Genomic DNA, 15,395 nt, shown 5'->3' with positions numbered 1-15,395 from the left:
TAATACTTATCGTATCGTTGATTTATAATATTTGTTTTTATCAAAAACGCGATAATAAAGGATATAAAATAAAATACACAAAGAAAATATATTTTATTTTTTTTTTTTAGCATTACTTTATTATTTGTAATAAGAACAGTATACTTTATTATTTTTAATAAAAATTGTGTTTAATACATAGAACATTATTTATTCAAAGGTTTTCCATCAATGATTTGGCTCTTCGTAATTCTATAAAAAACAAACGAATGATTAATTATAATTAACATTTTTTTTTTAAATTTTAATTCTCACCTGTTAATAGAACATGTACATCTTTTTTTGAAATATTAATAATAGAATCTTCCACATTTCCATCCAATTTCTTTAATTTAAGAGATACCGTGGAGAAAGGTGACGAATTATCACAGGACAAAACTTCAATCGATGATAATCTACTCACTGTAAAAATGCATGCATTATAATATTACTACGTACAGTATGCAATAAAATTATGATATTGAAAAATTTAAAATTAGAATACAATTAAATTAAACTAAAATTAGAATAGAAAAAAATATCAATAGATGAAATTTAAAAAAACTTCAATAATTGTACATTATTTTCTTAATAATATATTCTTGATAATATTATAGTATGTTTTGTTGGAAAAATTGTAACTTTTAAATTGTAACAATTATTTCGTTCATTGATTACCTCTCAAGGATTGGGAAGAAAGCGTAGCAGTAATTTGAGGACAATAATCCGTATGTAATCTGGCAATTGCAGCGCTATGCTCACGAGGGAGTCCTAGTTGCTGTAATTCACTGCTTAAATCAGCGGCAGAAACGCCATATCGAGCAGACGATGTAAAGATTAATTCAAGAGCTGCTACCATAGCCTTTGCATCGTTCAATTCTTCATAAAAGAGAGACAGTACAATATATAAAAACGTGAAAGAACAGAAATCATTACGATTAAGATATTATTATTTATATTTTTGTGAAATATAAAAATAATAAAGTGGTATTTAATGTTTAATACAATTAATTTCTACTTACCAATCTTGGCATCTTGAGTAATTTTTTTTATTTTTTCTTCCTTAAAAAAAAAAATTAAAAATTAAAAAATTAAAACATAATCTATAAATTGTTTTTTATAATATCACATTAATTTAATATATATTATTTTATTTAGGATTTCTTCAAAACTTTTTTATTTATTCTTGCCAAATAATTTTAATTCTTAATTTCTATAATATGTATATATATTTCTATAATAAAAAAAGGCCATACTTTTTTCCAAAAAAATATAATTAATTTAGAACAATTATAAATTAATACTTACATCGAGTTCTCCTTCCGTAAGATACTTTGCAACCGTTTGTCCTAATATCTTAATTTTAATGGATGTCTGTGAAAAATAATTATATAAGATTATTTAATTTATATTATAAAATTATTTTATTTTTTACAATGTAAAAAAAATTAAAATAAAGCATACCATACGTGACAATGTGTTGATTTCGGCTAGCAACCAGTCAGGACAATCGCCATCACCTAAAAATCTAAATTTCTGCAAAAAAACAAAAGAAAGATCATTTTTTTTAAACAGATTACACGTGAATTTTCAAGAAAAAAATTTTCTGTTACTGTATAACTTAAGAAAGAATCATCTTACCATGTTTTATAGTTTTTTTTTTAAATAGAGATTATACGAATTGTTGATCTGAAAAACAAAAATTTAAATACTAATTAATATTGGTTAAAACAGAGAAAATCAAGATAATAAGACTTCAATGTGAAAATAATTAAATAAATAAAATGAATACTGAAACTTGTGAATAATTATTAACAGAGATAAAAATGGGAATAAAAATATTTGTAATAAATATAGACAAAGGAATGGTAACAGATTTAAAAACAATATAAATATAAATTAATAATCACTCTTAAGATTAAAAAATAAAACAAATTCTCAATTAAATAATTATTCAAATTTTATAAAATTTTTATCTTATTTTATTTATTTATTTTTTTATTTCCATTATGTAAATGAATTATTTTATGAAAAAGATTGTAAATTACTTAAATTTATTCATTATAAAAACTCTATTTCTTAATTTTCTATTTTTTATTATTTAGTCGAAATATCATTGTAACAAATAACATAGTTATACTTGATATATATATTTTTTTGTTACTTTCATTATATAAATGAATTGCTTTAGAAAAAAACTTATAATACTTAATTAAATTTATTCATTATTAAGCATTCTATTTCTTAAGCAAGTAAGTAAACAAAAAAAAATTAATTTTTTACTTTTTAATATTTAGTCCAGATATTATCGAAACAAATATTAAGTACAATTGTATTTTCAACTTTTATTCTTATGTGACTCGGTTACATAACGTATTATCGTATTAAACACGAATATATATTCTTTTGCACATCATAACGTTTTTACGACTATACATATATCTTTCATCATGCAGAAATAACGTGGATATATTCAACCCTTTCTGAATTTGCATTTCTTTAAATGTTATGCAAGAAATAATAACTCTTGACTATGATTTCCTGTTAAAAAAGATATAAAAGGTAATATACAAAGTTTAATAAAATAGTAATACACGAATTAAAAATTTTTAATGATTCGACTATTTCACGTATTGCATAGCAATTCTATAATATCTTGTCGATACGACAAATGAATGATATATTCTAACATCGATATATTTTTATAATCGACAAGTTTTACTTCAAGCCAATATAAGCATCGTACACATTCCTAGCACATAAATCGTTCGATAAAACGTTAAAATATGAAGCAACAGGTTTATGAGAAGTTACGAGATATTTTCATTTATAGCGAGCTCGTGAAATACATTTCCCCTGATGACAGGAAGTTTTCGAGCAATGAACGAGAACGCGGAAGAGAGAAAAGAAAACAACATTGTACACTGATAAAATGTTTGCGTTGAGGTTAGCCCGGCAAATTGACATGAGTTGTATTTATGGTAAAGTAAATTCCCTATACAATTTTTCTAATCTCTCGATCATAACGAAATCACTTGTAGGATATATTGTGGAACACCATATATACCGAAGAAACAGTCTTTTGGAATTCATTCCTCACGTTCGACTCGTAGTGTTATGTCGAAATATCTACTGTAGTTGTTGTTATAATAGATATGTCTGTTTAACGCGAAATCTTGCATATAGTGTAAAAGGTTCAAATTTATTTTTTGAACAAAATTCTTAGAGTGTGAATATATTTGAGTGTAAAATTTCTTACATGGTGAATACTACTTTGAGAAATAAAATTATTGTGAAAATTATGTATTTAAAAGTTATAGTGAATGCAATATCCATTTAACTATATAAAATAGGGAAAAATCATACAATATTAATTGCTTAAATTTTTTTGTTAGATATTAAGTTAGACTCGATCAGTAAGAAATCTCGATTAAAAAAAGAGAAATTACTAAGATTTAATAATAAAAATTGATAATTCATAAAAATGAAAAATTTATAATGTATAGAAAATAAAAAATCATCATTTAATATCAATCAGTTATTTAATTATTATATCTAAATCAATAATATTAATAAAAAGATATTTAATCGTTAAAATAAATTTTTTTTTCAAAATTCTATTGTTATAAACTGAATTAAAACAATTAATATTTAACATTAATATTAATATTTATATAATTAATATTTTTTTATTTTGATTTATTTTAAGTTTAGAATTTTATTATTAGAAAATTACTCAAATTAAAAATTCAATTATATCGAAAACATTGGTTATTTATTATAAGAATTAAAAGTTCGCACGCAATCAATGATATTGTCAACATCGATAAGTATTGACAATAAATATTATTAATAGTGTACAGTTTCGAGAAGATTGAAACAAATTGAAAATATCATTATAAAATTGTCAATATTATTGGTTATATGCTTTTTATTCTCAAATGGATTCTCAAATGGATATTTTCATTTAGATTTTTTGGAATTTTAATCAAGAGATTATAAAGTGCCATAATTATTAAAGTGCATATAATTATTAATTCGATATTCATCAAAAATTCTTGCAAATAGTTAAATAATATATTTGTAAAAATTTTTGCTGCACATTTCGACTCTAACCAATTAATCGTTTTTGAGTGAAAGTTATATGTTATATATACATATCACAAGTGTTTGAAAGTATGAAAAAGGAATGAAAATTAATTTTTAATATTTTTTAGAAAACAAAAATTCATTTTAACTAAAGTGTTTTTTGTGTTACTAAAAATATTGTCTTCAACGTAAATGATAACCGTCAAACACTATCGATGAGGATTGAAACATCTTTCTTCCACTATTTTTCTTTGAAATCCTATATTTTTCGTCCTACACTTCAATTTCGTAGATGTAAAACACAAAAAAAATTTTAATTTGCAATGACATAAGTGATAAAAAATATAAGTAGAAAAATGTTAAATTCAAAATTCATTAAAATTGATATTCTTTTTTTTTCTATAAATTCTTTATATATATATGTTAATATATTTATAGAACACTTTTAGAAGATCAATTCTTTTTCGCAGACTAAAAACAAATAAACACAAAATATATAAAACTTGATGTACAAAAATGTTAGTTAAGATTTATCTATTAAGTTAAAAATAATTGAGAAAAGAATTAAAAATACAATGAATGTGCAACAAGACAATGATAAAACAGTTTTAGTGAATTTTACAATTATCAAAGAAGACAGCTCTTCATTATATATCTGTCTCTTTTTTCATCTCGCTTCATTTAATGATAAAAACAAATTTTAATTGCTTATAATTTGATAAATAAATCTCAATCGATGTTTTTGCATAACTTTTGGGTTTTTTTTTTAACTTTTAGAATGGACTTTCCAAAGATATCTCATAAATATGTATTAGTTCTCTCTATTTCTCTCTCTCTCTCTCTCTCTCTTTCTCTTTTTTTCTCCCCTTCCCCTTCCTAATATATATTATATATAATTGTGATTTATTTAATATAAATTTATTGAATATATATATATTTTTTAAAAATAAAAGGATTATTTATTAAATTAATTTTCACAATATTGACGAATCAAAGATGAAGAATATTTTTATAAGTAATCTTTCACAAATTTACTGCATTATAAAAATTAAATATTCTAAACAATTAGTAAAGTTAAATGTTTGCAGACTTATTGCAACTTTTCATTTTTTTTCTTGTTTCTTCATAAATGTATTATGATATTATTTCTTTTTTTTTTTATTTTAATAAGCAAACTTTCAAAGTTTATCCGACTCATTATTATACTGATTGAAATGAAAAAGAAAAAAAAAGAAAATGAAAGAAAAAAAATCTTTGCATGTATATCCTCCCAAGAGGATACAGTTTCACTTTCTATTTTACTTTTTTTTATTTCACAATGATATAAAACATAATTTTTGTTTCCTTCATATTTAAGCTTTTTAAGCGAATAAAACTGAAGAAAATATGAATTTTATGAATATATGAATTATCATGAAAATATGAATTTTGGAAAATGTTATATAATATTAATGAAAACGTGGAAAATGTTTTCGAAGTGTCATATAAGCTTTCGTTACAAGAAATAATCAATTTGTTCAAACAGACATCATTGACATAATTATCAGATAATTATTTAAAATATTCATTTAAATTCAAATATTATTTTAAATCCAACGATTAAAAGATTCCAGATTAAGATATAGATTTGTTATAAATTAAGATGCACTTATATGGCATATTTGACACAAGAAAGAGACAATTTGCAATACGAAACATTAAATTGAAAAGAAATAATATATATTTCGAGAAATTTATCGTAGCCAAATAAATTGGAAAATAGAAAAACTATTTTACATTAGAAATTAAGATGAATTGAGATCAATAATGATTATGCGAAGTATTGCAATCATAAAAATTGATTCTTTTTATTTCACGAAATCAAAATATTAAAAAATACTGTTAATATTTTATATAATACCGTTAACAAATATTGTTAGTAAGTCGAAGAATAGCAAATAATTTCAAAAAAATAATGAAAAAAAAATAAAGATAGAAAAATAATTTTAAAGGGATTTGAAAAAAAAAATATTATTTTTTAAGTGTTTTAAAGTTTTCTAAATTTATTTTTGATTATTTTCAAGATATCGATAAAATTATGATCTTTCCAACGTATATCGAGAAAATTATCAAAGAAGTATTACCTACGTACACCTACGTACAAAAAAATGTTAAATGTTCTGAAGAAACATAACGATCGAATAAATCTACTGACAGAATTTAATAGCTCAACGTTTTCTTCGTTTAATTATGATTTTAAGCAAATTATTTTCCTTTAAACAATACTATTTCTATTACAAAAGGTAACGTCTAATTTTATACGTTTCTTCTTCTAATTCTTTTGCATTTTATTAAGATGCAAATCATTTTGTTTATGTTAAAATGTAATATTTTACATTGAATTACATTGCTATATTATAATTACATTGAATTATTATTACTAATATCGCAAAAATTCTTGTAATTCGAATAAATTTATTAAAAACTTTGATAATGTGTTTTTCTTCAACTACCAATTATCGCACTTCATCGAAAATGATGGATACCAATATAATTAACAATTAATATAATTAATAAGATTAGAATTAAAAAGATGATTTTTGTTATTTTTGCCATTTTCACATTTATCTATTTAGCATCAAATTTAAACCATTTACATATTATTCTGGGTAAGAATTTATGACATAATTTTTGAGAGCACAAAGTAACGCATTTTTAACCGATACGCACATATGCTACCTCTATCCCTTCTCATTTATTCACTTTGTCATTGTATTCTTAAAATGTCATGATATTTTAAATAAAACAAAAGAGAACAATTTAACAGTGTTCCATCTTTCCATCGAATCGAATATTTAATCGATCCTATCGAAAAGAGATAAAAAATTTTTTATATTTTCACAAATTGAACAATACTGATCTTTTTTTATTTTATTAAATACACCACATTCGTTGCAATAACAACATAATTAAAAAAATTGCAGTTTGTTAATTATTAATTTAAAATAAAACTGTCTTTGACTATTTACTAATACATTTTATAAGTGATTTTCAAATATTGAGATTCCAATTTTAAATTTCAATGTTCTATACATTCTAATTTTCTTATACATTCTTATAATATATTATAAAGATTGTTCAAATTTGTCAAAATTGATAATTGGAAATAATTTTTGTGTTTGTAATGAATATATATCAAGTTATATTGAATATTTCGTTTCTGAAAGATTTTTATTTATGTAAATTCAAATTTTATCTTTTAAATCAATGATTTTTCAATATGGATAGGTATGTATGGATAGGTAATTTTTAATAGGAAATGTCTAGATAAATCAATTATATTAAAAATTTTACGATTCTATTTAAAAAAGTGAAATTAACTTTGAAATCTCTTCCATGTTTGATGAAAAAAATTGTTTGCATAATATGATATCCTCTTTTTTGTTAATTACATAATTTTTGTTAATTTTTTTTTTTTAATAATTTTAATCTGTTGAAATGAAATATTTAGCAAATAAATACTAATTCTAAATTAATATTAATATAAAATTTATATAATTTATATTAATAATATATTATTTTATTTTATATATATTAAAAATAAACATTGTATATGAAACTAAAGATTAAATATTTTTTATTTTATTATATGAAAATTCTCATATATTCAATGTTGCAATGATATGATAAAAAAAACTGAAATTACAAATCTGAATATTAGAATAAGATTATCGCATTAAAATTCTAAATTAAAAGTTCAGCATTTGAAAGCTTATTTATAAAATTCTATCAATAAAAAAAACAAAAAAATTTCTATATTAATAATTAAAAAAATTTTTATCATTAATTAAAAAATTATATTTTTTTTTTAGTTATGTTACTAACAAATAAACATTATACATAAATATTTTCATCTCTTTATTATTTCAACTAACAAAAGATTATAAAGATTTTACTATATTATAAATCGAAAAATAATCCAAATTGTTTATGATAATTATTATTTTAAAACACTCTTATCTTACGTAGTATAGATAATCGAAATTAAAAATAAATTATTCGCAACAAAAATTATAGTTGAATTATAGTTGAAATTTATTTTATTAATTAAAACCAATTCGAGCGAAATATTGATACATAAATAATGAAATATAGATATATAAATCTTTTTTTATTTTAAAAATATATATTCATTGATACAATTAAAAATAGAGATAAAAATATTAAGAAATTAAGGAAATGCAAAGTTAGGAATAAGAGTGAGAATGATAGTTAAAAATCGGGGGTTGTTCTTTCGAAGCAATCGGAGAGTGCGCTGCTGAACCACGTGGTGGGTATAAGAAGAGCGGTGCGTATCGTTACCAGTCATTGTACATCTTATTTTTCCGGAGTTAGTAAGTGTCGCGCGTATCATATAATATATTTACATAAAACAAAATAAAACGGTAGTGTCTCGATTTTTCGAATTTCATCATTCTTTTTAGTGAAAAATTAGTTTTTGCATCGGAAACTTAGCCAAAACAATGAAATACGGTATCTATATAAAAGGTAAACAAAATTAATTAACATATATTTTGTGAATGAAATGAATTCATTGATTGTTTTTAACAATGTAATAATATAAGCTTTAACAATGAGATAAACAAAAAGCCCATAATATACTTAATTAAACGATAGTGATTGAAAAATATTTTTATTTAAATAAATTTATTAAAAAATTTATTAAAAAAATTTTGAAAAATTAGTACTTAAAACATCGAAAATGATAATGAAACAATTTTTATAAAACTTATTATTAATTTGTATATATTATATATTGTATATATATATTGTTGCATATTATGCGCTATAATAAAAAAAATATATTTATATTAATTACCATTAATCATGTAATATGAATAAAAAAATATTTAGATTATAATTTTATAAAATAAAATTAATAAGAATTGTATTACATACAAAAGAATAAGTAAATAAATGTAAAAATTAAATTAAATTGAAAAGAAAATATCTTAGCAATAATTGAAATTTTGATGTGTCTCGTAGAAAGATTTGCTGAGAAACAATTCGAATTTAAAAATAAATATTTTGAGAGAAAAAATCTTTTTCAATAAGATATCAAACATAAATATGGTTTGTGAAAAAAAAAGTACTTCGATGAGAGGTTTGAAAGCGTTCGTTAACTTGCAATTTTAACATGCATGCTGACGAAAATGCATTTTTACTTCCGCCTTTTAGTACATATATATATATACATTATTCGACTATATATATATATACGTATATAATATATTTTTTTATTAAATATTTCTTCCATCTTTTATGGTTTAAATATAACAAATATGAAACTTTATTTAAAATTATTTTTGTAATTATTTAATATATAATATATTTATAATTATTTAAAAATATAATCGAAATAATATAAAAAAAAATTTTATATAATTATATTCTGTATTAAAATTTATTTTATAGGATATGCCAAATAAAATATTAGAAATTGTTTTCTCAAAATTTAATGAAAATATCGATTTCATGTTTATTGTAAATGTTAAGTGATACAGAAGGATTAATCTATTGATGTCCAACAAATTTTTTTGAGATTTCAATATTATCGATATTTTTTTTTAAGAAGGACTATATATATATATATATTTCATAATTATATATCTGAAGTCAAAATGAATTCAATAAGCCAAAATGAATTTATGTATCATGACCTTCATGTGATTTTGAATATAAAAATTCATAAAAAATTTTTACGTGATATAAATAATGAAATACCTACTATGATAAAAAGATTAATGAAGAGAAGATTTATTTTTAATAAGTGCTCAAAATATTGTCTTTCAATTTCAATTCATTTCCATAAATCAGGCCTGGCCAATTTCTTCCCCTCCGCGAGCCATTCGGTTAACTAGCACCTCTATTTTTCCTCGAAGAGTTGCATGACTCCCACTCTAATTAAGTCCGATTCTCCCACTATGAACAAATTAATCATTATACGTGCATATAGGGTGAAACAAAATATATGAAATATAATTGTGAACCATGAAACGATTGAAGAAATATTGTGTAGGCGAAGTTTTTTTTTTTTCCTTAAAGAGATATAGAAAGCGCCATTTTTCTACTTTTCTGAAGAAGGGAAGATGGACACGAATCATCAATAGATTAAACTTATCATGAATGATTAATGAATAATTCTTTATCTCTCTTTTTAAATATTATTTAAAATTTTATTTAATATTAGTAAATACGTACATGCATACTCTCTTATATATCGACGTTGTGAAATAAACCTTGTCATAAATTAATAATTTAATCGCTTTTAAGAAAGAAAATAGACGAAATTTGGTTCACATATTGATCATTGAATATCTGCATTACGATTCATTGTTATAGAAACTTTTCATCTAATACTTATAATAAGATTATTGCTTAGTCAATAAAATAATTTCTATAAATTTCTCTAATAAAAGACTTCGATTATTTTTTTTCTTTTTTTTTTTTGTTTGTTTTGAGAAATAATTCAATTACACAATTAGAACTTCGTCGAAAATAATGATTATTTTTAAGGTATCTTTTAAGGTACTCAAAACAGATTTATGTGGTTTCATCTCATTATATATTAAAATTATTTTAATTTTTTTTTGTTCTAATATTTTACAAAAATAATGATATCATTGTATATTAATATTTTATATAAAAATAAATTTCTTACAATTACCAAATTTGTAATGAATTTTTAGGACTAATTGTAATAAATTAAAAAAAAAAATTTATTCATATGTATAATTTATTTTAATAAATAATGTATTAGATGAAAGATTATAAAAAATGAATTCATTAATATCAATTAATATTCAAATAATAATATAATAATAAACAATAATAATATATTACTGAATCATGAGAGAAAAATTGAAAATTAGTTTTCCTTATATGTGAAGTAGAAGATGATTTTTTATATAAGGTCCTTAAAAATTTTGATATATATTGAAGTTGCAAGATAGCATTTTAATTTTTGAATTTATTAAAATAAATTTTTGTTTACATTTTGAACATAACATAATATTTCATTATTTTATTTATATTATATATCCAATTTTTTTTAATTTTTTACCTATGAAGCGTTACTATTTTTGATAAAAAGTTTTTAATCAGACTCAACAATATGAAATTTTTTAAAAATATTGTACTTTTTGAGATATAAATTTCTGCTATAGTATAAATATGAAATTTATAGGAATATTAAATTGGTTTAATATAAATTAGATACAAAAGAAATAATTTAAACTTTTATTTATTACAAAGAAGAATACAATGAAAAAAATATAATATTTATAATTTCTTAATGATTCCATATAATTTTAATTTTTATAATTATACATATTGTTAATATTATTAAGCTATTATTGTATTTTTTGATTGTTATAATATTTCTTTTTGAATTAAACAATATTTTCCTTCGACAGTTCTACCATAAAAAAAATAAGAGAGATAAGATGGTCAAGTTAGATAGAACAACACATATAATCTATCTACAAATACATAGTAACATAAGAGGAAACAATTAGCAGATTATTCTTAGCCAATTTGTATAAATTGTACTCCTCCATAAAAGATTTACATTCTCATATTACACATAATATAGTACTTAGTATTTATGTTATTTTTCTATATGTTACTATTTCTTTTTCCTTTTTCCGCTTTTCTTTTCTTTCGATTTCTTATGAAAAACAATTTAATTTTCCAATAAAATTCATAGAAATATATTTCATATATATATACAATAATTTTAAAAAAGAAACACAATCATTTGATGAATTCATTATACGAATAAAATTAAGAATATGTGATTATTATTAGTATCTTAATAAATAGTTAAATATATCGATTTATTACATGAAAACAATATATTTTATAACTTATTTTTTAACATAGCTATGCATATTTGTAATAATCAAATCCAAATTAAAATGCATATGGATGAGTGCTATATTATAGGTTATTATAGCAAAATAGAATTAAAGAAAAATTCTTACTTAACAAATATTTACAAATAAATTACGAAATTTTATACAAATACAATTTTTTTTAGTTTAACTAAAAAAATGGAATTTGAATGTGAAATATTTTCAATTGAATTTAAACATGTTCATTTTTTATTTGATACATGAATCTTTTTAGATTTATTGTATATTCTTATGTGTATATTAGCTATACATAGATATTCTTTTAAAAAAAATTATCTAATTCAAATCATGAAATTGTCTATGGAACTTATGATTAAAATTAGATATTGGGTATTAAAATTAGGTATTGGATTATATAATATGATATATTTTATAAAAAATTTTATAAATATTATAAATATGTGCATGCATATATTGCTGTATACTTTTATATACATTGTTATATATACATTTATGCACTTATACATATAACTTTTAAACAAATCGTTATAAATGTAAAATAAATTCAATATATATATTTAAATATACATAAATTATTTAAACACTTACTTTTCAATTCTAATTTATTTTACAGATATGTGGCTGCTTCTTTCTATGGTTTCTTTTTTGATATGCGCGATTGTTGCCAGTACAAATAATGACGATTCTACTGTAGCAGATGTAATGGGATTGGAAAATGAAAATAACGATATAACAACTGAGATTCATACCGGAAGACTTTCGAAAGATACATGGAAAACATGGAAAAAGGAATCGTTCAAAGAAAGGAGAAGTGGAAAAGAAATTAATCCAAATATTTTTTTAACAGGTGAAATATAACTCCTATTTTATTATAATTTCGATCCTTTAAAAAATTTATTTTCTTATTTTTTTCCTTTCTATTTTTTTATATTATATTATATATATATATATATTAATTATGTTAATTTATAATATTTATCAGAATTTATATATGTGCATAATATTAAATAATATGATGTATGTAAATTTAGATAAATTATTGAAAAATGTAAAAATTTTTTCAGAAAATGGAGAAATTATAGAAACGTGGCTTGATTTACCTACAGAAGATAAAGTAAGTTGCTTACCAAATAGAATTAAATTATATTTATCTGTTTTAAATTTTTATTAAATTTCTAACAACAATAATTTTTTCTTATCCAAAGAGGTTTAAAAAAGTTTCACAAGAAAAAAATCCTTGGCTTTATTATTGGGAAAATAAAAGATTGAATTATAAACCGAACGTCTCTAATCGTAGACGCGGAGTATTTGATAGATGGGGTGGAAAACGAGGAAAAAGATGTGCTCAATTAGATATTGATTCACAAACTAAACGAACAAAAATTATGAACGATGTATCTTTGAATGAATTTAAACAAACAGCAAATACCAAAAAATTTCATTGGATACCATTTAACAGTTGGGGTGGAAAAAGAACAGAAAAATCAAACAATCGAGAATTATTTTTAATATTCTCAAGAAATCCTAATAATTTACGCAACTTGGATATTATCAAAGGTAAATTACAGGCTACGATAGTTTATTCAAATAATTTATTTTAAATAATATTATTATTATATAATATTATTTAATATTATAATATATTATTTAATATTAATATTATTATATACTAAATAACTGTTTTAACTGATTATACAGTATTGAAATCCAAAATTTCATTGTAATCATTATGATTCAATTTTATACAATATTTAAAATATAATATAATAAAATATAATATTTAAAATATCACATTATGCAAATCAAGTCGAGTTGAATCAAAATGAAATCTTATTATGTATCGGTTATTCTTATTAAAAATTCAAATGATAAATATAAAATAAATTTTTGAATTAAAGGAATTAATTACAAATTTTGTAATTTAAATATATTAATATTTAATTTTATTATTGAAGATGGATTTATTGTAGAAAGAAATAGCGGAAAAATTGATGAAGAAAATCTTGCGGTTCAAATGAAAAATTTGTTATCTACTGTGTATAAGAATTCAATCGGGAAACGCAATCCTTTTCTTTATTCGATACCTTTGCGTCTATCTAATAGAATAAGTGAAGGAAAGTATACGATAGAAGATGAAATTACCAAGAATTGGTAAGAAGAATTGGTTTGTAATTTAGACTTTCTAATCTCGATAAATTATTTATACTCCTATTCTTAATTCATTTTTTTTAAATTCTTATCAAATATAATTTTATTTATTATTGTAGGCCATTATCAACACCCGAGAAAAAAGCCGAACAACGCAAAAAAACAAAATTCAATCCTTGGGGTGGAAAAAGAAATTTTGAAATATAAGAATATTTTTTGAAATGGATACTTCACAGTGCCTATTTTTTAAAGAGTAATAAAAATTTTTTTCTTTTGAGTAAATATAAATAATTGGAAACTCATTATTTTATATAATCGAACAAATCTAAAACGATAAAAATTTTTTAAATTTGGTTTTTTTATATTTTATATAAATTTTATTTAGAATATGTTCACTTAATCTATCATGAAAGGGATTGAAATTATATAATAAATTTCTTTATTATTTAAAACGAACAACTTTTGAATGCAAAATATGTGAAGTGAGATATATGTGTAAAATATATATATAAATATGTATAAAAATAAATAAATACATGGTTAATCAAAATTTCCTTACGAATATATATGTATTTATTTTTTCTATTATTGTCTTCTGTATAATTTGAAACTAATATGTATAAATAATATATAAAATATTTTTATTAAAAGTATATTTATCTTTGTTTTATTTATCATATGTTAACATAACTTACCCACAATGAAAATTTATATTTACGAATGACATCCACGTTCGAGGTTAGAAATGTTTTACTTTCGACATTGCGTATGAGAGGACAGTGCAAGCTAGCCAACTGTAGAAAAATGTAATGTATAGGCACAATCTTGTATTCTGTCATGGTATGATTGTTAATTAATTTTAAATTAAACAAAATTCTTTATGTCTTAAAATGGATGATTTGCATAATTTTTTATTAATATTATTAAAGATAGTATTTATTAATAATATATTAATATAACAAATATTTTAATATTTTTTATTATAATTTCATATAACCTAAAATATGTTTGAAATTAACTCATTTAAAATTAATTTTTTGACATATATTAATAAATGACAATTAATTTTTATAAAAATCTTGTTTTGTTTTTATTTTCGTTTATTTTTGATTTAATTTAATATAAAAGAAATAATAAAAGAATTAAAATGTAAAAAAAAAAAAAAATGAAAAAGAAAAGATAAAAAAATAAAACACTAAAAATTTATTAATATAAAAATCCTTA

At 20.8% G+C, this 15,395-nt stretch overlaps 2 protein-coding genes across 3 annotated transcripts; one reads left to right on the top strand and one right to left on the bottom strand.

Annotated features, from left to right (window-relative positions):
* Positions 1-96: 96 nt before the first annotated feature.
* LOC122716026 (COMM domain-containing protein 4) lies at positions 97-14,950 on the bottom strand. Of its 2 annotated transcripts, XM_043938709.1 has the most exons (9): positions 14,867-14,950; positions 9,875-10,068; positions 1,660-1,707; positions 1,483-1,554; positions 1,327-1,392; positions 1,041-1,080; positions 697-897; positions 295-441; positions 97-231 (listed from the first exon to the last, which is right to left on the bottom strand). In XM_043938709.1, the coding sequence occupies exons 3-9, from the start codon at positions 1,660-1,662 to the stop codon at positions 194-196; spliced, it is 567 nt and encodes a 188-aa protein (XP_043794644.1). In that variant the 5' UTR covers positions 1,663-1,707; positions 9,875-10,068; positions 14,867-14,950; the 3' UTR covers positions 97-193. The 2 variants fall into 2 exon arrangements, with proteins under 2 accessions (XP_043794644.1, XP_043794643.1); XM_043938708.1 differs by lacking the exon at positions 9,875-10,068 and having other exon boundaries at positions 14,867-14,932.
* On the top strand, positions 8,610-14,482 carry LOC122716024. Its single transcript, XM_043938707.1, has 6 exons — positions 8,610-8,634; positions 12,637-12,870; positions 13,088-13,137; positions 13,229-13,580; positions 13,979-14,174; positions 14,291-14,482. The coding sequence occupies exons 1-6, from the start codon at positions 8,610-8,612 to the stop codon at positions 14,376-14,378; spliced, it is 945 nt and encodes a 314-aa protein (XP_043794642.1). The 3' UTR covers positions 14,379-14,482.
* Positions 14,951-15,395: the final 445 nt, after the last annotated feature.

The sequence above is a fragment of the Apis laboriosa genome, unplaced genomic scaffold (genome assembly GCF_014066325.1).
Source record: "Apis laboriosa isolate Shangri-la unplaced genomic scaffold, ASM1406632v1 scaffold41_cov147, whole genome shotgun sequence".
Classification (NCBI taxonomy): domain Eukaryota; kingdom Metazoa; phylum Arthropoda; class Insecta; order Hymenoptera; family Apidae; genus Apis; species Apis laboriosa.
Note: the sequence above shows the minus strand (reverse complement) of the source record. Positions and strands in the feature narration are given on the sequence as shown.

What these genes read in the sequence shown, in the direction of transcription:
- LOC122716026 (XM_043938709.1), bottom strand. An exon ending in TTACGGAAGGAGAACTCGAT is followed by an intron (nt 1,081 to 1,326) that starts GTAAGTATTAAT and finishes TTTTTTTTTAAG; the next exon opens with GAAGAAAAAATAAAAAAAAT. An exon ending in TTCTTCCCAATCCTTGAGAG is followed by an intron (nt 442 to 696) that starts GTAATCAATGAA and finishes GCATTTTTACAG; the next exon opens with TGAGTAGATTATCATCGATT.
- LOC122716024 (XM_043938707.1), top strand. Translation starts at nt 8,610, where the DNA reads ATGAAATACGGTATCTATATAAAAG. An exon ending in ATTTACCTACAGAAGATAAA is followed by an intron (nt 13,138 to 13,228) that starts GTAAGTTGCTTA and finishes TCTTATCCAAAG; the next exon opens with AGGTTTAAAAAAGTTTCACA. An exon ending in CAACTTGGATATTATCAAAG is followed by an intron (nt 13,581 to 13,978) that starts GTAAATTACAGG and finishes TTATTATTGAAG; the next exon opens with ATGGATTTATTGTAGAAAGA.